The sequence below is a fragment of the Meleagris gallopavo genome, chromosome 10 (assembly GCF_000146605.3).
Source record: "Meleagris gallopavo isolate NT-WF06-2002-E0010 breed Aviagen turkey brand Nicholas breeding stock chromosome 10, Turkey_5.1, whole genome shotgun sequence".
Taxonomy (NCBI): Eukaryota; Metazoa; Chordata; class Aves; order Galliformes; family Phasianidae; genus Meleagris; species Meleagris gallopavo.
Genome location: NC_015020.2, coordinates 3,159,170 through 3,183,938, shown reverse-complemented (window position 1 = coordinate 3,183,938; position 24,769 = coordinate 3,159,170). Strand labels below are relative to the sequence as shown.

The 24,769-nt window shown below is 35.8% G+C and overlaps 2 protein-coding genes across 4 annotated transcripts; one reads left to right on the top strand and one right to left on the bottom strand.

Annotated features, from left to right (window-relative positions):
* The first annotated feature begins 230 nt into the window (after positions 1 to 230).
* C10H1orf146 (chromosome 10 C1orf146 homolog) lies at positions 231 to 6,185 on the top strand. The gene is made up of 5 exons (XM_031554945.1): positions 231 to 245; positions 1,164 to 1,254; positions 2,303 to 2,471; positions 4,180 to 4,258; positions 5,867 to 6,185. The coding sequence occupies exons 1-5, from the start codon at positions 231 to 233 to the stop codon at positions 5,987 to 5,989; spliced, it is 477 nt and encodes a 158-aa protein (XP_031410805.1). The 3' UTR covers positions 5,990 to 6,185.
* Positions 6,049 to 24,752, bottom strand: GLMN (glomulin, FKBP associated protein). 3 transcript variants are annotated; one of them, XM_010715570.3, is made up of 19 exons: positions 24,573 to 24,752; positions 23,308 to 23,382; positions 22,253 to 22,378; positions 22,043 to 22,162; positions 21,016 to 21,124; positions 19,713 to 19,959; positions 19,144 to 19,243; positions 17,388 to 17,575; positions 16,901 to 16,954; positions 15,964 to 15,994; positions 15,508 to 15,597; positions 15,094 to 15,135; positions 14,909 to 14,982; positions 14,544 to 14,628; positions 12,000 to 12,109; positions 11,048 to 11,111; positions 8,686 to 8,809; positions 7,262 to 7,344; positions 6,049 to 7,139 (listed from the first exon to the last, which is right to left on the bottom strand). In XM_010715570.3, exons 2-19 carry the CDS (start codon positions 23,371 to 23,373, stop codon positions 7,032 to 7,034), a joined length of 1,821 nt encoding a protein of 606 aa, XP_010713872.1. In that variant the 5' UTR covers positions 23,374 to 23,382; positions 24,573 to 24,752; the 3' UTR covers positions 6,049 to 7,031. The 3 variants fall into 3 exon arrangements, with proteins under 3 accessions (XP_010713872.1, XP_010713873.1, XP_019473997.1); XM_010715571.3 differs by having other exon boundaries at positions 23,308 to 23,379; XM_019618452.2 differs by lacking the exon at positions 24,573 to 24,752 and adding an exon at positions 24,111 to 24,539.
* Between the last annotated feature and the right edge of the window lie 17 nt (positions 24,753 to 24,769).

Genomic DNA, 24,769 nt, shown 5'->3' with positions numbered 1-24,769 from the left:
TGCAGCTGAGGCTAATTTCATGCCAGCTTGAGAGAATTTAAAGGCTGAGGGCTTTGGCTCACTATCAAGGATAGCTTATATGAGCTTGGCTAACAAGGTCACTGCTCTATCTTTGCTGTACAAATAGATGAGTGGTATTTAAGTAATTCTTGAATCATCACAGTTTAAAGCCTGTTTATTTGGGATGACAACCTGTAAGCTGTTCTAGTTTGGGAACTGTTTCAAGAGCAATGTTATCTGTAATGGTGAGAGATATCTGAGGGTAGCAATCACATCAGCTACTGCAGTGAAACTGGCTCTTACTCAAGTATTAGTATGGAGCAAAGATACAGAAACAGCTTAAGTACAAGTTGAAGATCTTTTAATGAAGATACTGTTTTGTATCAGTTTTGGTTAGTTCTGCATCATCAGCTTCCTTTTCTAGCCATGTAGCTTTTCTTTTCTTAAAGCTGTTTCATATTTGTGTACTAAATAATTTCCTTTCAGCAGTGACTCTGAAGCAGAGAAATTTTCCAAAATCATAGTTACATCTCGTAAGCTTACATCTCTAAGTAAGAATGTCACTGAGCATTCCCATTCCATACAAATGCAAAGCATCAATTCAGGACTCACTCACCATCCAGACTTTATTTCGTATCTTTCGTTAAATCATTAAAACTCTCTTAATGGCAGGTTGCCTACATTTTAAATATCTAAAAAATATTTTATTAGCTAAAAAGGAGTTGGGAGTTCAATCTTTAAAACGTGTGGGTTTGAGCAGCTTTTGCAGAGCATACTGCAGAAGTGCTTTTTGCAGGCTGAAAAATATATCCAAACTCCCTCAGTTCCTCAAATGATTACATTGCATAGTGCAATGTTCTAGTTTTCCTGACTGGATTGTGTTGTCAAAAACCTTTAATGAAAATCACTTCCCATACAAATCTTCTGAAATATCTTCCAAATGAAATACTGACATCAATGAGAAAAATGCAGTCTAATTAACTGGAGCCTTAGAAGTACACTATTGTACATTCCTCACTTCTGCAAATTCTATTTTAGCATTTATTACAAAAACAGGCAAAATTCTTAAGCAATTATGCAAAAATTCTCCTACAACTATTCAATTTTTTGAGAATATTTCATCTAATTTGTTGGCTGAAAATAATCTGTTATAATTTATTTAGAATCATGAAATCTCCACAATTCTACAGAGGCAACATCGCGTCCGATATTCAGAATCAGTGGAAATTGGTTCCGTGATTTTTTCTCTTTCTGGTACAGTACTTTGTTTTTAAATTCCTAAACTTTAATGAGGCACTGTTGTAAGCTGTGCTGAACTGAATAAAATCTGCCATGTTGGAGTCTCATACAGTAGTGGAAGGAGAAGTGATTACATATAAATCAGGGGCTGCAACAGAGAATTTCATGAATTAAACATTGCCATTGGTCTCTATGTTGTATTTGGTGATAATCAGTAAACTCTTCTTATAAATGAGTATCGCCACTTAAACATAAAATGGCCATCAAGATATTTAGTATTTGTAAATACTGTAAACACAAGAGAGCCTTGGCTTTAGTTGTCCAAGCTGAATTTGCAGACCCGGTGGTAAAAAGGAAGATGAGAAAAGGATTCTTGGAGCTGTTTTGATTAGGAAATTACTGAAACTTCAAACATGAAACATCTATCCATTCTTTCCAGAGCAGAGAATGCTTTAGACAATCGGATGAGATCCTTAACCTGAAGCTTTCCTGAACTGTTAGGACTAACAAGGCATCAATTGGCCCAGTCTTTTGTGTCCTCTGCTGTTAAACCTCCTCCACTTATGCCTTAACTTTGAACTTAACTTTGTTGATGGGATCATAATTTAATTTCTCATGGTAGACATTTTAGTTCAATTTGAAGATGTTGCAGGTGTATTTGCTTATGTTACTTCAAAATCAGAATTGCTGAAGTCTTCAATCAGTCTGCATTTGTTCTAAGTTCATTCCATACAGCAGATTCTTGTTCCTGAAACATGTGCTTGCAAAGGCATTCAGATGTCTGTACTTTAAGTGAATTGAACTACTTTTTTTTTTTTTTTTTAATGTTATGGTAGAAAATAACATCTGAGTTATTTGTAGTTTTATCCTAAAATTACTAGTAATTACTGGCCAAATGTCATGATTGCCTTAAACTCTCAAGATGATCTAATTCACTCACAATTTTTTTTGTTCTACTCTTTTAAATTAATGCTTGAGTAAGAATTGCTTCCTGATTAGGGTATTTGTAGTGAGAAGGATTAATCACATTGCTGACACAAATTCATATCAATTTCTTCAACAGGTGTTGCATTTATACTGGTAGACATTCAAGACTTGCTTGTGAGAGGGGAAGAACAGTTTTTAGAAAGAATTCAGAAGTTTATAAACATACATCGGAATAGTTTTCTGGTTTTGTCAGCTGCTCTCCATGGACCACAAGAATGGAATGAAATGTTTAGGATTCAGAGAAGGTATTATTTCAACATCAAACTTTCTATTGCTAGGAAAAAATGTTTAACTGTCTACTCGGCAGTCTTGGATTCAGTTGAATTTTATTTTGCTCATACACTGGAAAATTAGCCAAAGAATATGTTTAATTAGTGGAAAATGAAAAGAATGTTAAGTGAATTGATCTGACATGATAGTTAACAAAAGGAAATGTTCTCCTCCCTCCCCCCCAGAAACAAACAAACAAAAAAACCCACCAAATCTTCCCTCCCATCATTTTAGGCCTTTGTACTCTTTTTCAGGTTTTTCTCTCACTGGAAAATGAGGCCATTTTCTTTAATTGTTTTGTCCTAGTTCTGGCAGCATGTTTTCATGGTAAATTCAAAATAGAACAAGCACGTTTTATTCATATGAAAAGGCTTTAGTGTAAACGATAGATTCTTTGCCAGGTTTTAAAATCTCTTCACTTGGAATAGTCTGTTATACTGAGCTAAAACAATGGAAACAAAGCCTGAAAAATTCCACTTCTCAGTATATACTTGCTCATAATGGATATCAGACTCTGTTCTATACTTCCATTCAAAACCATTTTCTGGCAGGTACAGTAATCTTTGCTGCAGCTGATTTTCACTCCTGATATCAAAGTGACTCTTCTAATGGGGTCTTTGATCTTTACCTCCTTGAAACTAACACCAGTTTCATTATACCCAGGGCACGTTGCCAAATGCTGATGAATAGCTGAGTATATTGGATGAAATGTAGGAAATCTATTATCCATTTGCAAAAATTCCATAAATTTTCATGAGAGTTCTTAAAAGCTCTGCCATCATTCAGCAAGAACATATTTTTCAGCTGATGGTAATGCTAATGTTCAATCTATACTTCAACTGATCTTTTATGTGCATTGATTACTAATAAATGTGATGTTTTGAAAACATGCTCCCTTTAGCAACTCAGTAATTTTATTTAAATAAAAATATTAGTTTTATCACTGCAGGCCACACCAACTTGATTATAGCAGGGCACAATTATACCTTAGATACGTGTGCTTTATTACTAGTTGGCAGCTAGGAGTTCTGGCACTGTAGGTTAACCAGTGACTGAGCTTTTGCACTGGTGGGATTGGAACATGTGCTACGTTCTCAAACCACAAGTCATATGTTGGATTTGCTTGTTGTTTTTTTTTAAATTCTCTGATTAAATTATATAGACTTGGACATTCTAATGAAATTGTTAGAATTATCCCATTATCTAACCATACAGATTGTTATACTTAGACAGTATACTAAGATGTATTTCAAATTCGGAGGTATTTTTAGCACAATATTTTTAGATCCTTTCCTGTGTTTTGTTTCTCATGGAAAAAAATAAATATTTTTACTGCCACTTTGAGAACAGTCTTCAACAACACAACAAAAGAGCGTTTTGTTCTCCCTGAACATAAGCACACTTAAGAAATTATGACTGACTGTCAAGGAGTCCTAGAAACAAAAAAAACCCTTCAAAAATCCCACCTGGACAAATGGTGTAGAGATGGGATAGATCGGTATAAAAACAGCCAGAATTCGCCTGTTGCCTTCAAAGATAAAAGCAATCTTACTCAGCTGAAGATGAAAGCAACTTGTGGTGAAGACAAAGAAGTTGTTTACATTATGTGAGAATGTTTTTTGAGTTTCAAGGCATAATTAAATGTGCACTCTGAAAGTAACCTTAATTTATTTTGATGTGTAGATTCCTGGGAAGCAATTTACGTATAATACCAGTTCATAATACTGCTGAAACTGTTAAGTTGATGCTAACTATAGCTAAGGTAAGTCTGGTTAAATATGATTAAAATGATTTACTCCTCAGAACTTCAGAGGTATTTTAACTTGGAAAACATTTGTTTTTCCTTAATGCATCTTTCTGCATCATATTGACTACAATCATAGAATGATTTGGGTTGGAAGAGACCTTCAAGATGACCTAGTTCCAACATCCTGCTCTGGGCAGGGTTGCTACCCACTGCATCAGGCTGCCCAGGGCACCATCCAACCTGGCCTTGAACACCCCCAGAGATGTAGTATCCACAGCTTCTTTGGGGAACCTGTTCCAGTGCCTCACCACTTTCTGAGTTAAAAATTTTCTTTGAATATCTAACCTAAATCCCCTCTATTTCGATTTAAAACCATTTCCCCCTTGTCCTATCACTATATGCTCATGTACGAAGTCATATTACACAATCCATGTTTCACCTTGAGGTGGGATTGCTGCTCAAATGCTTTAACTGAATGTTTAAACTATTGTTAAAGGTAACTTTAAATCAACAGAATGCATGAAGACAAATGAGACATTTAAGAGTTAATTCAGCTCTTATTTATCTCTGTTAATTTAGGATGTCACCGTACTTAACCCAAAGAAGCTGTGAATGTTCTCTCCCTGGAGGTGTTCATGGACAGTGTGGATGGGGACCACGGTAACTTGATCTAGTGGATGGCAACCCTGATCTTTAAGGATCCTTCCAAACAAAGCTATTCTATGAAATTAGAATGTCTTCATTTTGCTTACTAGCACTGAAGCAACATGAGATAAAAAAGAGATCTATATATGTAACTACTTCTAAAGTAAAGCAGTAATCTGAAAACACTAGCTACTTGCAGATTTTTAAGTGATGCACATAGTAATACATTATTTCTACAGCTTAACAAGTATGATTTAATCTATGTAACAGCAACATACCTTGTATGTATAAACATCCTCATTGAAGCCTGAACTGCTTTAAATAACATTTTCCATGAGAATTCTAACGTAGATACTATCTACAACAATGCTTGGACCATGCCACGTACCAAAATAAAAGCAGCAGGTTAGAAAGCATGTTAGAAACTACATGTCATCTACTGTATGGTAAGAGTGGATGAATGCTTATTACAACTTTGAACGTTGTATTTTTCTAACTTTGTATGGATTCTGCTGCTGTCTGGCCCAGTTTCTTAATGTAGCATTAACCTAAAAACTTTTAAGATTACTGTTGATCCTATAAAGTTGAATCTGTTCAGAATGAATACACCGGATTTCAACAATTAGCCCCTTAAGAAGTCGCGATAGTACATACCACAGATATCTCAGTTGCCTTTATGTTGTTACTGATACAGTACAGAGTCAATCCAATGAACTCTTGTAAGAGAGTCCCTAATTATATCCTAGAAAATAAACTTATTTTGACCTAGGATAAGGAACATGGCCAAGGGACCAATATCATCCATCTAGTCCAAAGCTACCACACCAACTCCTGTAGAAATACTATATAGATAATAAGCAGATGCAAAGCTGATAGAAGTAGTTATGTTAGGACTGGTCTTAGAGATACAGAGAGATTGAGTATTCATTTTTCAGGAAGCAAATGTTTCCTACTCATAATATTTTTCTTTCTTCTAAGATGAATTCCAAGCCACGCGCAGATGATGTTTCTCAGAAAATGGCAATGACAAAAACCCACATAATAGAAAACAGTCCAGTCTGGAAGATGCTTCAGGAGTACCAGAAGTTGCATAGTAATTAATTTAGTAAGAAGTTTTATTCATAAATTAATTATAGCAGCTATACTTTAAACAATATATAGTATGTTCTTAAAATATCCTTTGCATTAAAAAAAAAACTATATACACAATTTACACATTTGAAACAAATTTATATTAAATAACTCTACAGTTAAAAATAGTATACCTTATACTCTGTATGTTTTCTAACAACAACAACAACAACGAAAAAAGTAGTTTAACTGCGCTAAAGAGACGTCATCCTGATATTTGGTTTGATTCTGAATGTGTGCATTCATCTGTTTATCGTAATTTCTCAAATTAAGGAAAACTTTATCAGTAAAGATGACCAAAACAATTTCAAAATACAGGTTCGCCCTGTTAAAACAGTTGTGCATCAAGCCTTACACAGTGCATTTTTAAACACAAGTTTTATCTGTTCTTTTACCAAGTTTTAATATGTTACTTGGTTCAAGGCTGATGTGTTTTTCTTTAAACCTGGTTTGGTTTGCCTTTATCTATTATCTATAGCTTATAGACCTGTTTGAAAATATAGAAGCTTGTTTGTCATTATTAAAAAGTACTAATAAAAATAACTACTCCTTTAACAGTGCTACAGTGCTTTTTAATTCACAGCTCTCCAGGTTACTTTATAAAAATCTTCATAATTCAGATCATCAGACAGCAAGTTATCTAAAACACTTTGAAAATGAATTGAACAAGAAATGCACAATCATACATTCTTACCACAGCACAACACAAAAACATCTTGTAGATATACGTTCTATACTTCAGAAAAAACATCAAGTTCTGAAGATGAACACTTTAGTAAACAGGCCATCTCTGTGATCACAGACAAAAATAGCAAAATAAGCTTGTTTTTGCTTAAAAAAACAAAACAAAACAAAAAGAACAGCAACAGACATACGAAGAGCAGGATTTGCAATTTTTCTAGAGGCCACTCTAAGCTACTCTCTAAAGGTTGGTATAGCCCTCTTTTCAACTCAAATCTAATGATCAAAATGATCTTGCAAAAAGTATGTTAACTCAGATATTTCAGTCGACCTATATATTTTCATCCATTACAGATTTTACTTTCACTTCAATGAGCTCTTCTACTCGAGCTAGAACACTTTCTATTAAATCAAATGTGAAGAGAGCTGAGTGTAAAACCTGAAATGACAAAAGAAATACTGTTATTTTATTAGAAAAATGGATTTCTTTATTGACTGTATGTATACGTTTGGCTCCAGATTAAAAAGAAAATATAAATATTTCTGGAATTGCAAACTCACCTGAAGTTGCATTTCAGTAGTCATGGCAGGCATCTTTTCCCCACTGACAGTCAAAGAACAAATTGTGTTAGAACTGTGTGCCTCTGTAGAAGAAAAGAACCTGACATCAGGCTGCTGTTCCACCCAATTTTTAGAATCAAAACAACTTTCAATAAATTAGTATTTGTGGACAGTAATTGTTAAATCAGAAGCATAAAGGCTGAACAAACTCTGAAAAGGAAAGGTACCGAACTTTGAGGATCTATCTCTGCGGTTTCTATATGATTTATGACTACATTAGCCAACAGGCAATATCTGTAAACTTAAAACAATTTTCTATTGCTAACATTCTCCTTAAAAGGAAATATATAATCTGGTTGGTTTTTTAGATACAATTTTTAATACTTTCACATCCAGAGTTATCTAAGATGACAGACTTAACTTCCTCCAGAAAATGGCTTCAGGTTTCTCTGTTCCCGACAGACTACTTACAGCAGACAAAACTACAAGGACAAATCTTGAAACTGAGAGGAAAATTTCAACAAAATTCAGACTATGTACTTGTAATGTAATACCTACAAAGGCTATACACTGGGGAGAAAGACTAAACCATTTATTTTAATGAGGTAGGTGTCTTCTCTTGAACTCAGATCTCTATGCTTCGTCAAAGGCCAGAGACATGTAAGAAACTAAAATGAACCAGGAAGCTTTTTCTTTAAATGGACTCCCTTTAGAAAGATATCCACAGGTTATCTTCTGAAAAAATTCCTTCCCTCTGCCTTGTCCTTACATAGTTTATAATAACACAGAAGGATGGGACTAGGAGCAAAAAGCTGTACTGACATTTCTGGCAGCAGAAGTAATTTCCTTGGGCTATCTTAATTATACTAGAAACCATAAAGGGACAGAAGATCTGACATATACAGAGTTGGCCTACAGCAGCTATAGCTTTCACTCCCTTTGGAATGTATCTGCTTAACCCTGAGCAGAATTTGATTCTAAGTATCAGATTAAAAAAATCCAGAACATAATCCTTCGGGCTTTAAGACACTACCTATTTGCTGTGTGAATTATTTCTTCTCCTGTTAGCCTCCCCACACCTAGTATGAAACCTAAGGGCTATATATTCACGGAGAGACTTAGATGTTCCTGTCTAACCTTAAAATCAAAAGTATAAATGCAGTACAAGGTTTGAATGTCTTCATGTGACATTCCTGTCAGGTCTCTGTAAGGTTTACAAATGCGATGAGAGATAAACAAGCTCAGATTTTCCTAGTTATGAAAAGTATTAATATCAAATATAGCAACTGCTGAAATATGTGAAACCTGGAATAAAATCAATGCTTAAATAAAAATACGTATCTATAGAGCATTCACCAATTCCTTATTTCCAAAGTTTCTGAACATGAACAAGGCTAAGAAAAAAAACAACCAACACAACAAACCTCTTCTGTTTTCTTTCTTATTCTTTATTTCTGCCTCATAGTGTGCTTTTGACATATTCAGTCCAACATGCAGTGGTTTTAAAAAATTTTTCTCAATCTTGGCAAGTGCAGTCCACACACCAGTCTATTCCAAGAGAACGGCAAAGAGAAGGTTGCAAATTATTTTTAATGAAGTATCACAATGTTAAGTTTTCAAGTATAATTTTTTTTACTAGTCTTTAATACATAACCTTCCGTAGTGGGAAGGAAATAAAAAATTAGACTTATGCATTTAAGCACACACAGCATGGTGACACTTTAAAAATGTTTGAATTAACATTCCTGAATAACACTGCATTGCAATGACAACTGAAAGCTGTGGTAACTGTCATGCTCCTCAAATACAAAACTCTTGTCTATATATTGCAGTTAGTTTAAGAAGCTCTGTCAGAATGTTACTAGATATGCTGCTAAGCCCACCTTTGCATTCTCAACTGTCACAGTGAATTACATCCTACTAATATGTAGGAACTATATATACTTCTTTTAAGGTCTTTTTACCTATTGTTTTTAGAACATGTACCAAATATGGACCATATTCCAATCTCCCTTAAAACACACTCAAAAGTATTAAATATTTGCTTACTGCAGAATCCAATTTTTTTTTTTCAATTGTATCTATGTTGCTACTACCCACTACCAAGAGTTCAAACTTGTCACTGGTTCTGCTGCACCAGAAATCTGGAATTTGCAAGCAAGTGATGACCCCATACAGGCTTTATGATGTATAGATATTGTCTTCCCAACCACTGTCTTCACTACACACATGTATATAGATTTCATATAGAAATATAAAGTTGAAATAAATACATACGTTTAATTGAAAACAAGCATTAAGCATCTTACCAGAATTAAAATTTTAATGAAATCCCTAATTAATCATATAAAAAAAAAAAAAAAAAAAAGCTGTTACACTGCTATGCTCATTTATGCCCTTAGGTGCAGTAGCCAAAGTGAACCAACTCTCCAGTTTGGGATGGCTGAAAAGAATTGAAAACAATGGCCTCAGGAAGCAAGCAATATGAGGGAAAGTTGCTCAAAAGCAAGGCTGTTCAAGGTTACACAGCATGAGAGGAAAACTCATAAGCTTGCAGTTACAAAACTGCTGTAGAAGGAAACATAAAGCAGTCTTTGTGTCTTTAGATACAGAAGCCATTTAAATGACTCCTATCCTCAAGGAAGATCACCAAAGGGCAGGGTAAAAGATGATGAAAATAAGAATTCTCAACGTTAAATGGTACTGGTGATCACAAGGCACAATTCAAGAAATTCTAATCAAATAAGACCAATAATTACTTCCACATTAATGGTGCTAAAATGAAGAAATAACTATCCAGAAAAATCTGATTTTCTACTTGATTTGTGAAAGCACTTGTTATGCAGCAGTTAAAACATGTGAACTAAGATGAAAGGAATTATTATCTTTGTGTTCCACTTGCACTGTCTGAGGGGAACCAGAGGGGAAGTCTGTAAGAACTGGCATGGCTTAAATTTAAGGAAAAACTTCAAAAAAGTTGATGTTATTTTCTCCTCAAACCGTAATTATATTCTGTATGTCAAATATTAGATGGTAGTTGCAGCAACTGTGTATGCTACTGTGTATAGAGTTCTAATAATAAAAGAGGGATTCTTTCTTTGCTTACAAAACCGTGTGTGTATATGAAGCACAGCGCACTATAATGGGAACGTAAGTTACAATCCCTCCATACATCTGAGAAACTGATACAGTCTATATCTACTTAACTAAATAACATAAGAAATGCAAAATTGAAAGCTATTTTTACAGTTCATTTTCCCGATGCTTTTAGTAATCATCATCAACCATATTATTATCTTTCCATTCAAGCACCATCGAGCACTTACAAAACATGTATTCACAGAACCCAATGTGCTCTAAAAGTGAATCAGAATTTTTCCAGTATTTTAGGAGAAAATGAGATGCCAAAGTCAATTAGCCCAAACCATAAAGTCAACAAACTGGGGAAAAACAACAAATTACCTTGGGATAATTAAATGCTGGTGACAATATTTGTCTGACCATGCCATTGCTTACTGAGTTCAGGAAATGCTTTACTGCACTTTAATAAAAGGATTAACTTCTTTACTGTAACAGTTAAGTATGAATGCAACCAAATTTCATCAGAATAAAACAAAATATCACACATCTCCATATATAGCTAAAATACTACTTTCTGGATTACTGACCATTTTGGAGAATAATGCAAAAAACACATCTGTGAACAGAGAATAACAGTGTTCCATGAATTCTGCTCAGTCCACAGCTAATCAAAAATCAGTAATTTTCACTCCAATTAGTACTTACTTGATTATCACTTTCACAATCCTTAATGACTAAATATCTCAGTAGATTTAGTGATGCCATAATCCTGTGAAATAAAAATATACTACTGATCACTTAAAGTGCAGATATTTATTACAGGAATTATAACTTAATTGTCCCAGACTCCCTAAAATATGCATTTGGTCAAAATAAAGCCATCCATGTGTTGAGCAGTATGGCTTAACCAAGAGCACAGCAACTTCCCTGTTACAAGAGAAGCTGACAATTTGCAAGTAAGATTCAAACTAGCAGCACACTGGAAGGTCAATAATTGTGAAGGAAGGAGTTTTCTCAAGAGATTACAAAATTATATTACAAAAAAATTGTAATTTTCATCACTGGTAATCCACAGTTGATTTGCACTAGTATGACAATAGGCTTTTTTAAATTATTATTTTATGAATTTTTATTTCTGCATGCTTTTTATATATGCTTTTTCTCTTACCATACTTCTTAGCAAAAACCTTACTGTTTCTTCCACCTAAATATCATTTGCTGTAACTTACATCGAATAATTTTTATACCCCTGAAGAGACACACCACATTTCTTTTGTTCCTTATGTTACTAAAGTTATTCTGCTTCTGCAGAAAGCTGACAAACCATACATTCCTGAAACTTTTTTTTAAAATGCTTTACCAATTAGTTCTGTAACCTGACATCAGACCTAATGTTCTCGGGGAACACAGAAGGAATTCCTCTCTTATTGTCAACATCAATATAACAGCTCTGTAACATTTTTCTATACAGAGTTGGTTGAAATAGGTGATAGTTTAAATAGGTGATCGTTTACATCTCTATTTCAAAAAATCTAAAATACATTGATGTTTTCACTTAATTAGTTACATGGTGGCATACCTCTCATTGTAGTAAAGTGGTCTGAAGACTTCTAAATGATTAAAAAACAGAAGCCTCTAGCCTCTGATAACAGCTCACCTATCTGAGTTTTGGAGAAGATCTGTCTCAGCACCTTCAGGAAGCAAAAGCACTAAATCTAGAAGGGAGATCAGGTGATGTCCTGTAAACCAAATGTTGTCGTGTGTCTTCTGAAAAACGATACAAAAAGTTTAGCTGAGTACATAATTTAAACCTTAAATTGAGATAATTAAATCTTAAGTATTTAACATAGATAATTTAATGGTGAAGGGTCTAGAGGGTAAGACATAAAGGAACGGATGAGGTCCCTGAGTTTGTATGGTCAAGAGCAGAGGAGCTGAGGGGAGCCCTTATGGCAGATACAGCTCCTCACAGCCAGGAGAGTAGTGCTGAGCCCCGGTGACAGTGACAGAGTCTGAGGGAATGGCATGGAGCTGTCAGGAGAGGGGCAGGTTGGGTGTTAGAACAGACTTTTCACCAGAGGGTGGCTGGGCATAGAACGGGCTGCCCAGGGCAGGGGTCACAGTCCCAAGCTGCTGGAGTTCAAGAAGCGTTTGGACAATGCTCTCAGAAATATGAATTTCTGGGCGGTTCTGTGCAATGCTAGAGGTTGGACTTAATGACTCTAGTGGATCTTCCAGATCAAGATACTCTATGAATCACATGAACAATTTGGGGAAAATAGAAATTAAAAAAAAAAAAAAAAGGAAAAATGCTGAAAGAAATACTTTGTCATTATTACAATTATTATATGTGACCAAAGTACACAAATTTGTCTTTTCACAATTCTCTCCTCTGCCTCTCAGATTGTTCTTCTCACTTTGAGTAGAAAAGATTTTTATCATGGTATTTAAAGGGGTTTTTTTTGTATGTATGTATTTCTAAAACACCAATTTCTAGCAATGTTTGCTGAAGGACAACTTCACCTCTTTGGTTCTTTGATGGAAGATGCATATTATTTTGTTTTGAAAGAGGATAAAGGACAGAGAACAGGAAGGAGAATAATTCAAGCACAAGATGGAGAGTGCTAGGTTTTGAAGTGACAAGACATAATAATCCTGATGCTGTCTGCATCATAGACAGACCACTTCTTACTTTCACAAAAAATTCTGCTAACCTAGACCAATCTATGAAATGAGTAGAGGAAGAAAGGCAAACAATCCAAATAACTTCTTGCACTTGCTTAGCAGAAGCTTGTGAAGGACTTGCAGCTATGTTAAGACCCTCCTCAGTGCAAACTGTAGAGCCTGCCTGCATAGTGCTGACTGAGCAAGTGAGTACACCTCTGAAATTTTCATGGCCTCTTTAAAAGGGTATTCCACATCAGTACAACAGAGCTGAGAGCAGAGTTATTTTGCAAAGATCCCACCTTGGTTAAGTCTGTACCTCAGACAGAGGTCAGATAAAGAAATATCACATACTGGACAAAACTTATCCAAGAGGGAAAAAAGACAAAGCCAGAAATGGATCGGAAGCGAAACAAGAAGGGTCGTCTGTGTTAAGTCAGGTCAAATGAGGAACACAGAAAGATTAACAATAGCTGGGTAGGGAAATAAGTTGGTAACAATTTTCTGTTCTTATCCATTTCTTTATATCTTCTCTGTAGCAAATTATTTGCAACAAATCTAGAATATTCAAGTCTATATAATGAAATATGTAAATTATGTGCCTTTCTGATAGGGCACTACAGAGAAGAAATGTATTAATAGAGTTCTGAAGCTGCATAGTCAACAAATTCATCACTAAAAAATTTCAGAATATGTTTTACCTATTCAACTTTCGTGCAAGCTCTTTTTGGAAGAGTTTTTACAGTATTATTTTGTTTATCCCCTGCTGATTCAATGCACAGGGCAGGCTACAATCTAATAAAAGTAATTCTCTGTTATACATTATGATATGAATTATGAATAAATGTGTTATAAGATATAAATGTTAAGATGAAATATGCATGAATTTACTGCACTCTCATTTGACAAAAAGGAAGACCTTAGAGATTAAATTTGCTTTGATAAAGGCCCTAAGCAGTAAAAAGGAGAAGAGATGAAAAAACAAAAAGATAATAATTTACTTTTTATTAAGTTTTCCAATTTCCTTCCACAAATGATTATAAAACATAAGATTTAAATGGCTTTGATCTAATTCAACTCTTTCTGATGAATTTAGCATTTGTGAAACACTTACAGTGTAATGCTGAATGTCATCATAAAACACGAGATAAAAAATAATAGATCTTTCTGGACAGTAGCATTTAAATCATATTCAGAAAATGAGGAACTGTGAGGATGAAATAAAGTACCGTGTAGATCCTCTTTAAGGATCTATGTTTTTCAAGTACAGAAAACATAATAATAACCTATTAAAAAAATGCAGTAGGATCGTGTAATTTAAAAGTGCATATGAAGAATCATAATGTAAAAATACAAAGGCACAAAGAAGCCAAATCAGCCCTGTAACATTTCCCAATCTTATGCTTCTATTCAACATGTAGTTCCTTTGTTTTCTTTTTTAAATGCATCGCTCAAATCTTAAGTTCTACACGTTTTCTCAACTTAACTCAGATACAATTTTGAGAAGAAAAATTGTTTCTAATAGTAACAGGCTTACCGTTAATGACAAGTGAATCTGATCTTTTATATTTTTAATAATGTATCCTTCTACACCAGCATGGTTGCTTGTCTTCAGTAAACACCTTCAAACAAAAATAATGTTATATCTTCAATACTGCCTACGTTGTTAGCTAAAGACTTGGATAACACTATGCCTTATTCACTAAGTAGCAGTTTTAACACTGGGTTACATCTGACAGCTGATTGTACGAGAGACAAGTGACATTCATTATTTACTCACCAATTAACATAGTAAAGTTAATGTGGTTTACCAGATAGACAAAAATGATTTCTGACAGTTTGCAAGCAATGAAGTTACAGTGAGGCTTGTATTATACTATCTACAGTAATTTGAATGCATACCTGAATAATGTATATTTTCCCTCTGCTTCAAATTTATCTATGAACAATTGCAAAATACTCAAACTCTTCTTTCTCTAAAAAAACAATCATATATGTATTAAATGCTAATAATAACAGAAATACATTCTCTGATTTATTCTAATTAAACTCAGTACATAAATCATTTTGTAGGTCACATTACATACCAGATGCTCTATGGGACAAAGGGTCATAACTTTCACCAAATCCTGCAGTTGGACAAAGAAAACAAATTCTAATTACATGCACATTATTACATCACATTGAACAAAATCTGTTCAAGGTATTAACAAACAAGCCAGGCCATGAACAGCTGTGTCCAAATAAAAACATAGCCAAAGTAGTAAGAGCCATCTAAAGTGTATTTTACTTGTCATTATAACTTCATGCTGCAGCATGTATCAGAGGACAAACAATTCAGCATAGCATGGAATTCCGTACAACATGACACTACAGGTTTCAGTCTGACAACACAACTGCATGAAGGTTCAGTAGTACGTCCTCCCTCCAACACTGAGAAAACAGCTGGGTATGGTTTATAATCAACTACAGAGGCAGTTCTGTACACTGTTTCTTGTTACCTGAGGCACGTTAATAAATTCTCTGAATTCCAAATACTGATGGAGAAGGCTATTATCTTCCATTCTCAATAAACAGCTCTCAAACAGATCCTGCAGGTGGGAAGGAAAAATAAACAACTGCCAACGCTTTGCACATATACAAGACATTGATCTATACGCTTAACACTTCATGGAGAAAACAACCTTTACTACAATTCACATATTTGGAGCTTCTAGGAGCTGTAAATTTAAGTAGTAATGGTAGTTTAAATGTATTGAATGCGTGTAATGTTCAATAAATTTATTACATTTGTAAGTCTGAAGAACATCTAACTAAGCCTCAAAATATTTCTGAAACAGTTACCCAAACCATTCATACCTTTCTAAGAAAGAGAAACTAAGGTTTTACAACTGCTGAAATTGAAAAGAATCAGCATTTTAACTACGAACATTTGATCAAAGGAAAAGTAAACTTACAAGTCCTTTAGATAACATAGACTCTTCTGTTCTGTAAAGAAAAAGACATCAAGTTGAAAATTAAGGAGACACTTAATGATGATGTTTCAGATGAAATAGTAGATGTCAAAAGGGAGCTGGGCCATTAACAATTTTCATTCTGATTTCTAAACGTGATGTCTTCATTATGTCTCTCAAAAATTTTTTTAGAATATATCGACACTACAAAATAAATAAAAGCTGTAAACTAGACTCCTCTCTTTAGGGTCAGAACTGCTTAGTTTTTTTCCCTCTTAATATCTGTAAGGTAGCAGCTCATATCACAGGCACCAAGATATTAATTAACAAAGAAAATAAATTATTCTATTATTCTATTCTATGAGCATAGATAGCTTTGCAAGCCAAAGAAAAATGCAGCAAATACTACAAAGAAGAGGCCAAGAGGTTTTGTTTTACTAGGAAATAATAAGGAGTCATAATCATGACTCCCTTCTACAGCAATGCTAGAAACTATTTGGTCAACATTGCTGCTAATGGAAGGCAAAATAAACATACAGAGAAGCCTGGTTTCCTCTAGAAAGACAGACCTCTAATCAGATTGTGTATCATATCAGAATACATTCAGGTAAGAACTGTCTTATAGTTCTTCTTAAAAGTAAACTGATACAGAATTACAAATAAATATACACTAATTATTCTGCCTTAATTTTGAATTCTTGAATAAATTTTCTAAAAACAATACATGAGTATTTTAGACAATTTGCTAAAGCTCTTAGAAAAAGACAATATCATCTTGTCATAGAGCTTGCAATTTTAACTGACAGCTTTAAGGATCTTCTTGAAACTTATTTGGCATAATCAGAATTTGATTCTATGAATTATTATAAAAGGCCAGAAATAAAACATAGGACAAAAAGTTCCCTCTGTCATCTGGAGCTCCAATATCATATAACCTTACCTTTTCAGTAGCACTTCAACGTGTGTCATATTGCATTGGAGAAGGTATGATGAACTAGAAAAGAAAATTAGGTTTATATTAAACTGCGTAAGCCACACACATTTTCACAACCAATACATTTGAAAGCATTAGTCCTTTTGGAAAAATCTGAAGAAGGATATTTACAAAGTTAATAATTCAGAAATACATGCAAAGCACTACATCCAATTCCATTTATAATTCATATGTGGCATCTGTCTACATAATTTTAGTACACATTAATTTTCAGCGTAAGACTAATCCTATCAGTTTCTTTAAAAGGTCAGCTCGCCTACAATCAAACTGCAATAGAGTAATTTGCAGGACTGTTAAGCTACATAAAGTTGCCACAAAACTAAAACTGGTGAAATACAGTTTTCATTAATAGCTATCAAAAATAAAATAGTTTTATTTTGCTCAGAATTTTCTAAGTACAAACATAATGTAAGTGAGGAAGAACAGCTCTTACCTAAATACCACTGGAAAGCAATTGATACCAAAATGCTGAACAAACACCAGGTATGACAGACATGCCAAAGAATCTGCAGAATTCTTTCGCTCTATATCCTCAAACTCCTGATTCTCCCAGTATGATCTTCTGCTTTTATGATGTAAGAACACTAGTGGCATTAGTTCTCTCATATCCAGCAAAATGTCCTAAAATAGAAAGTTAGATTTCATTTCATTGCCTTTAAAAATCTGTATGCTTACTAAATTACAAAGCTTAAGCAGTATTTACAGTAAAACATCCTAGGTAGGGTATGTAGAAATTACTATAAATATTTTGTGAATATTTATGATACATACTTCTGAGGAAAAAAAATACTGTCAGAGAAACATTACTAAGATAGCAAAGTCAAGCACTCAAAAGTTTGCAAAAGACTTCAGAAAAGTCACCCTGCAAAACCTGATTAGGCTCCATTATCTACAGATGCTATGAATAATAATGGCTTCCTGACCAAGTTATGCCACAAGACTTGTATTTTTCACAGAGTACTCAGTATTTTGCTCTCTGATCACTAAACACTATGCAGTACAATGTTTACCCACCAAAGGCAAGCCCTGTTTTAAAGTTAGAATTGTTTTGTATGGCCTTTCCAGACATTCACAGCAAGAAGACACCTGAGAACTTCACAACTATTATATGCGTGTTCTTTACCCCAACACATCTATGTGGACTAAGAGTTAGTGCAATTTCTACTGTATGAATTATAAAGAAGCAGAGGTTAATCCACCCTACCAGTGTTGTCCAAACCAAATATCCAAGACCTGACATTTTGGAGAATTAGGATTACATCAGACGTCACATACTTAAATGCATCTTTACTGACCTCAGCTGCAGTACTCATTACCCAACTCCACATACAGCAGAAGTGGATTTCTTGAGAAAATGAAGAAAAAGTGATTCATAATTAGCATAATAAACGGTTTCAGACTGTGCCCAACCAGAAAGGCAGGGATAAAAGTCCGTTTTTTAGAGCAGCCTTAACTATCTTAACCTTTTATCATCTTCTGGTAATCTCTGCCACCATCACTGCACATCTGAAAAGTTCTGCAATAAGAGAAGCAAAGATCTCACAGGCAAGCTTCTCTTTCATTGCACAGTTCTAATTAATCCAAGCAGCAGTTCCATCCTACACTGACTGAGATATGCTGTAGGGAAAAAAAAATGAAGTGAACATCATAGAAAAACTAATTTACGATTGAAAACAACCAAAAGTTTTGCTAACTTCATAGTGTGCTTGACTTTACAATCTTTAACACTGGGAGCTATATCCAGCTTTAGCAGCAACAGCAGTCAAGCGATAATTTTTATTCCTTAACTGCCAGCCGGCACTGCACTTTAGGCAAGTAAGAGATTTCTGAGTGCAAAATTTGGATTAATACTTAGATTTTAACTTCACTAAGTAGCAAAGACAGTACGTCAGATATTTTTAAAAAATCATACTTAACCAGGGAAAAAGAAGGAGCTAAAACAAAGTAGCAGCTGCTGATTCAGAGAATAGTCCAAACTGGCTTATCAAGGAGCAAAGCATCTGTAAGGTTTATCATTTCCAAGGATGGAACCTTAGCCTATTGCAGACCTTTACATACCCGCATTACCTTATGGGGCCTGGTCAGCCATCACACTAAGCAGTAACAGAAATGAAATGACCTTCCTATTGGTAGTTCTGAACGACACAACTGCTTTGGCAAACACTTCAATTCACAGTGACTGCACTTACTATAATTTCAGCTGCAAGATGTCGAAATGGATGTTCTTCAATGCCTTCCATTTGTTCAAGCTGAGCTGTCAGTAATGGGTATTTCAGGCTTTTCATACAGCTGAAAAAAAAAAAACAAGTGAAACTTATAAAATCTCACAAATAGAGACTACAGCTACATCATCAATGGCCAACAAGGTCTATGTACATTTTATCTGCTGCTGTTCCTGATATTCCAAGAATAGAAGAAAAATGTCTCCTATTGGAGCATTTCTTAGAATTCACCTCCAGAATAGGATTATCCTCACTTTTGCACGTTTGAGTTGAAGCACCAGGACTACCAAATCAGCTCCATATTACAGAGACTTATATTTCTTAATTTCCTTGTATTAAAAAATTTTACTATTCTTCTTTCACTTCTTAAAAAAGTAAAGGTTTTTTTTTTTCTTTTTGAAATACAGCGATAGTTTATATGCTGGCAGCACTATAACACCTTTAATAAGATTATTTATTTACTGCACGTGTAATAAATGTCTACTGTTCATTTTGTTTCTTTACAGGAATATATTAAACTAATACTAAATGCTCACAACTTCAATAATTCTTCTTTCAGCTCCGTGTCATTGTATTCTGACGACTTTTCCATGTTTTTAACAACTTCATTCACAAAAGGTTTAGCAAAGTCCACCACTGCATTACAACACTGACAGAGACCAAGTTTATCTTCTTGTATTTGTTGCTTCGTGTAAGGTACAGGCAAGGGAGTAAGCTGATTCATAATTACGGCCAAAGATAAGCCCACTGAGTAAGCCTTCTTGTTCTGAAGCTTCAAAAGCACTGAAACAAAGAGAACATTTTGAGACATTAAGTTAATATTTGCTGGAGGAATGTGTGAGCTGTGATGGGACTGTATAAGAACGAACTAATATTTCAACTCAGATGGACAAGTCCAGCAAGACTTATCAGCTTATAACCATTACTAGTTAATCTATTTCACAGTAGTAAATATGACCAAACAGTTGAGAATGATGCATTTCCACACATTCCTCTTTGTTGCAAAGTCACGAAGACTGAAAAATTTGTCTTTCTAGAACTAATCTAAACAAAATAATATCCATTTATCTGGCCTGGAAAACCTTTTTAGTATGGCTTTCTTGCTTTACTCTTTCTTGCTTGACAAAACTTTCTGCTGAGATCTGACTCTTCATTAGGCAGCTCAGAGCTGTTCTACACTCTGTGGCAAAAATAACATAGGGTCTCCCAGGCTGAGGAAGCAGCACAAGTCACTTTCCATTTACACTGATCTCAGTGCACACTAGCTGCAGATCGGTTATGCAACAAAATACATATTTCTCATTATCAAAGTTCTTCTCTTATTAAATTCTAACTTAATTCAGTAACAGAGCTCAGAGACTGCTATAATTGGACATAAACTTGATAAGAAGAAGTGTGATTCATTTTCACATACCAAGAGAAAAACTACTACTTGTTACCTACTTAACTAGTATCTCAATCCATATTTTTAATTTTTGCATATAAAACAGAAGAATGCAGTTTATCAATTCATATTTTTCAACCTGTTTCAATTACAAGTAGAAGTTTTATAATTTTAAAGTTTTAAATGTTAAATAATGAATTCTCCAAATCTATGAGTCCATGTAATTCTATTTCTGTAACAAGGATATGAGCATTTTACAACTGCAAAAAATAACCAAATTTCATGAATGAAGAAAAATGTTGCTTTTTCAACTGAGGTTATCAATCTTATTTAAAATCTTCTTAAATTACTTAAATATAAAGGCTAAACAAATCTGATAAATAAATAAATACAATTTAATAAAAATAAATAAATAAATTTCGTTGGCAGAAATCACATGAGAAAGTCAATGTTACCTGTCTGCAAAGGTTGAAGCAGTAACATGATAGTCTGGCACACCTGCTCTCCTGATGTCTGTTCAATCTGTTCAAGTAAACCCAAAAAAAGTTCCTTCGGATTGCACAGCTACAAGAGATGAACAATATGCATGTTTTAATCACCATAGTTATAAAATATAAACCAAACAAACAGGAGAAAAAAACACATCACAAACAAACCACAATACAGAAACTCCTGAACATTAAGAAAACAGATTAGAACATCCAAAATTATCTTTAAAGAATCAAATATGAAACAATAAATACAACCTTATAGTAAATGTACTATTCTGAGTATAAATGCATGTACACTTTCATATAAGCTGAAAAGACAGAAATCAAGTTTAGTGCCATTAGATTTGCTACGTTGTATAGGCACCTCATAATACTTCAGCAAGAAGTTATTTCTTAGTAGTAGAGAGAAAAGAAAAACTTCAGTGTGAATTTGGCTTAGTTTGCAAATTGTTTTCCAAGTAGATAATTGAAAAGGAACTGAAGGGGAATTTCCTACAGATTAAATCTTATTTCCCTATGACTTCACTAGAATTGTCAGCTACCCACTGTCACAGCCCAAATCCTGCCAGAGTCTACTAAGCATCTGGAGCACACTCTCAGACACAGGGCTTGAATTTTGGGTGGCCCTGTGAGTAGGCAGGATAAATAAAACTTGTGGGTGCCTTCCAATCATTCTATGACCTGCCATAGACAAGAGGTAGCCTTGCTGTGGCGACTCTAACTGCCAAAACTAGTTGCGAAGAACTTTGTGTTGGATGATGTCTACCTCAGTTCTGTCTAAAATTGTCTAAATTTATTAAAAAGTTCACTACCTCTGAGAATGTTATCGCTGTGTCTACTTCAGATAAAATTGGACCATGAGTTTAACAGTGGTGTGGAATGGACAGAAGAACTCAGAAGCGTTCATCTCCTATTTTCTCTTGAAGTCAGAAGGAATTTCTGTCCCTTCCTTAAAAGTATCTTATTACAATCATGTATTTCAAAAACATACCTGCACCAACTGATCTAGTATCTTCAGGCAGAGTTCTCGCTTCTCATCTTCCTTTTTATATGCTAAAATACATCTAACAAGAGGAGAGATGAGATTCCAACCCATATTCTTGATGATAACCTACAAATCAGATTTTCAGAGAATGAACCAAAACTGGACGTTTTCTAAACCCAGAAGGATCGTATTTATGGAAGTCAAACTTAAACTCACCTTATTTTTCACATTTTGAACCACTTCTAATAACTGAGCAGCATGTCCATCTTCTAAACATTTCTGACCTGCTACCTGAAACAGATCATAATCTTCTCCTCTAAAATCAGCTTCTTCCAGAATTTGCTATAAAGAAAATAAGCATGTTTAACTCCTTATTTTTAAAAAGGTAAATACAAAAACAGATAAACATAAGCTTCCTTTTCAAAAGTAGATGAAGTGTCACTGTAACTTTTAATACATAAAGGATATGACGTAAGAGGTTACCAAGAGCTACCACAGAAGATAAAGCAGTATTTCAATAACTATTTCTATGTCTAAACTACAGTTTGCTAGCTAGAAGATGCCCGTGATATGGAGTACTGGATCCACTTTGAGTACTGGATCCAGTTCTGAGTACTGGATCCAGTTCTGGGCTTCCTGGTGCAAAAAAGACAGTGAGTGCAGTGGAGGGACACAAAGATGATAAAAGGCCTGGAGCATCTCCCCTGTGAGGAAAGGCTGAGCGAACTGAGTCTGTTAGCCTTTAGAAAAGAAGACTCGGAGTTGTGATCTTATTAATGTCTATAAATATCTAAGTGTGGGAGTCAAAGGGACATGGCCAACCTCTTTTCACCAGTCTGTGGGGACAGGACAAGAGGAAACAGACATAAACTGGAGCACAGAAAGCGCTGCACCAATATGCAAAGGAACTTCTTTACGGTGACAGAGCACTGGAACAGGCTACCCAGGGAGGTTCTACCTTCTCTGGAGACATTGAAGACTACTCCTGGACACCTACCTATGCAGCCTACATGCATTTGCAAAGGGGCTAGACTCAACGATCTTTGGAGGTCCCTTCCAACCCCTACAGTTCTGTGATTCTGTGAGAGAAACGAAAACACTTCTTTCTCCAAGAGGGAGAACCTGGGTTAAGTGCCATGGAGAAGTCAATGAAATATGGAATCTGAACCCAGATAACAATGAGGAGATCTGCTAACAAGTGTCTTGTGTTTTGAAGCCATAAAGTGAAACTTACACTGCTTGCATTTGTGACTTTTATGAGAAGTACTTACGCATCTTTCTATTATGGCTTGAAGTTCATCAACTGCCATTATAGTTTGAGTTTGTTCTTCAGGCATTGAAAACTACTATGAATTAAAAGGTACAGTATTAAAACACATGAAGTAAACACAGAAATTTAAAAAAAACATGTTAATAAAAAGACGTCAAATAGAGAAACGAGAACAATCTCTTAGCTACCACATGGCCACATTCACTGACAACTGCAGCCAACACAGAGCACACCCGGGCTCACTGCGCACCAACCACAGATCCCCATGCTGCGCTTTCTGGGGGTTCCCTCCCTGGGTGAGCACTCTGCCTGCTGCCTGGGAGAGGCACAGCGCGTGCAGGTGCCTGCTGCCTCGCACCAACACTGTTTTAGTCCAGTCAAGACTACATACGCAACATCATTTACTTCCTTGCGACATCTGGGTTGGCTGATTAAGTCTTTTATCTCTAGGTCCTTTATCTCTAAAAACTTCAAGTTTGGGGATTTCTGTTTGTTTGTTTTTACGGTTTTGAGTAATTTCTTCTGCCTAAGTCTGGTTATACAAACCCTGTGCCTATCCATCACCTCCGCCCTTGGATAATTAGCAAACGGTTCATCAAAGCACTCAGACTCACCATTCTTACAGATGCCTCAACATGCCATCCTCCATCTTTCCTTTTGAACCTGACCTCGGCTACCTAACACAGCACCTGGATAACTACCTATGTGGATATCTACAAAACCCAGTCAACTCACAACAGCATAAAAACACACGTGCGAATTTTAATGCTGAAAGAATACAGGCGCCTATTCCAACGTTTGTACCTCCCTGCAATCCGGCAGCGTTCCCAGCCCGCTCTCTCAATTTCACGATGACCACATGCTCCATTAGCGCACACCGTGCTCCGAGCCGTCCGTTTGCGAGGACGCTACGAGCCCTCAGACCAACCCAAACACGCTGCCGTTTGCCCTTCCCCGCCGCGGGACACGTGACGGCACGCACGGCGCAGCACGACCTGCCGCTCAGCTCCCACACGCTCTCAGGCCTCAAGACTTAACCCGGTTTCTAATCACATTTTTCCAGTGGTTCCAGCGGCAAACGCACGGCATTGAAATAATCAGGAGCCTCCTGCCGCTAGCACTCAGCGCTGTCACTCCTCTATTAAATACATTCCTCAGCAGCTTCCCCGGGCGAGGTGCAACACAGGCCCGCACCAGGGGCCGCTAACGTAAGCCTTTAACCCAGGGCTGAATTAAAAGCAAACAAAGCCCGCGAGAAGCGCTCACCGCTCACGGCGCCCACCGCAGCCGCGCCGCTCGGGCCGCGCCGCTCTCGCGCCCCTCCTCGCTCCCGGCCCAGGCCGACACGGCTCCGCCTCCGGTGAGAGGTCAGAGGGAGGGAGCCGGCAGCACCGTGATGGCGGACGGGAAGCCGCAGGGCAGCGCGAAGGGGAGGCCCGGCCGGCGGCGCGCAGGTGAGTTCC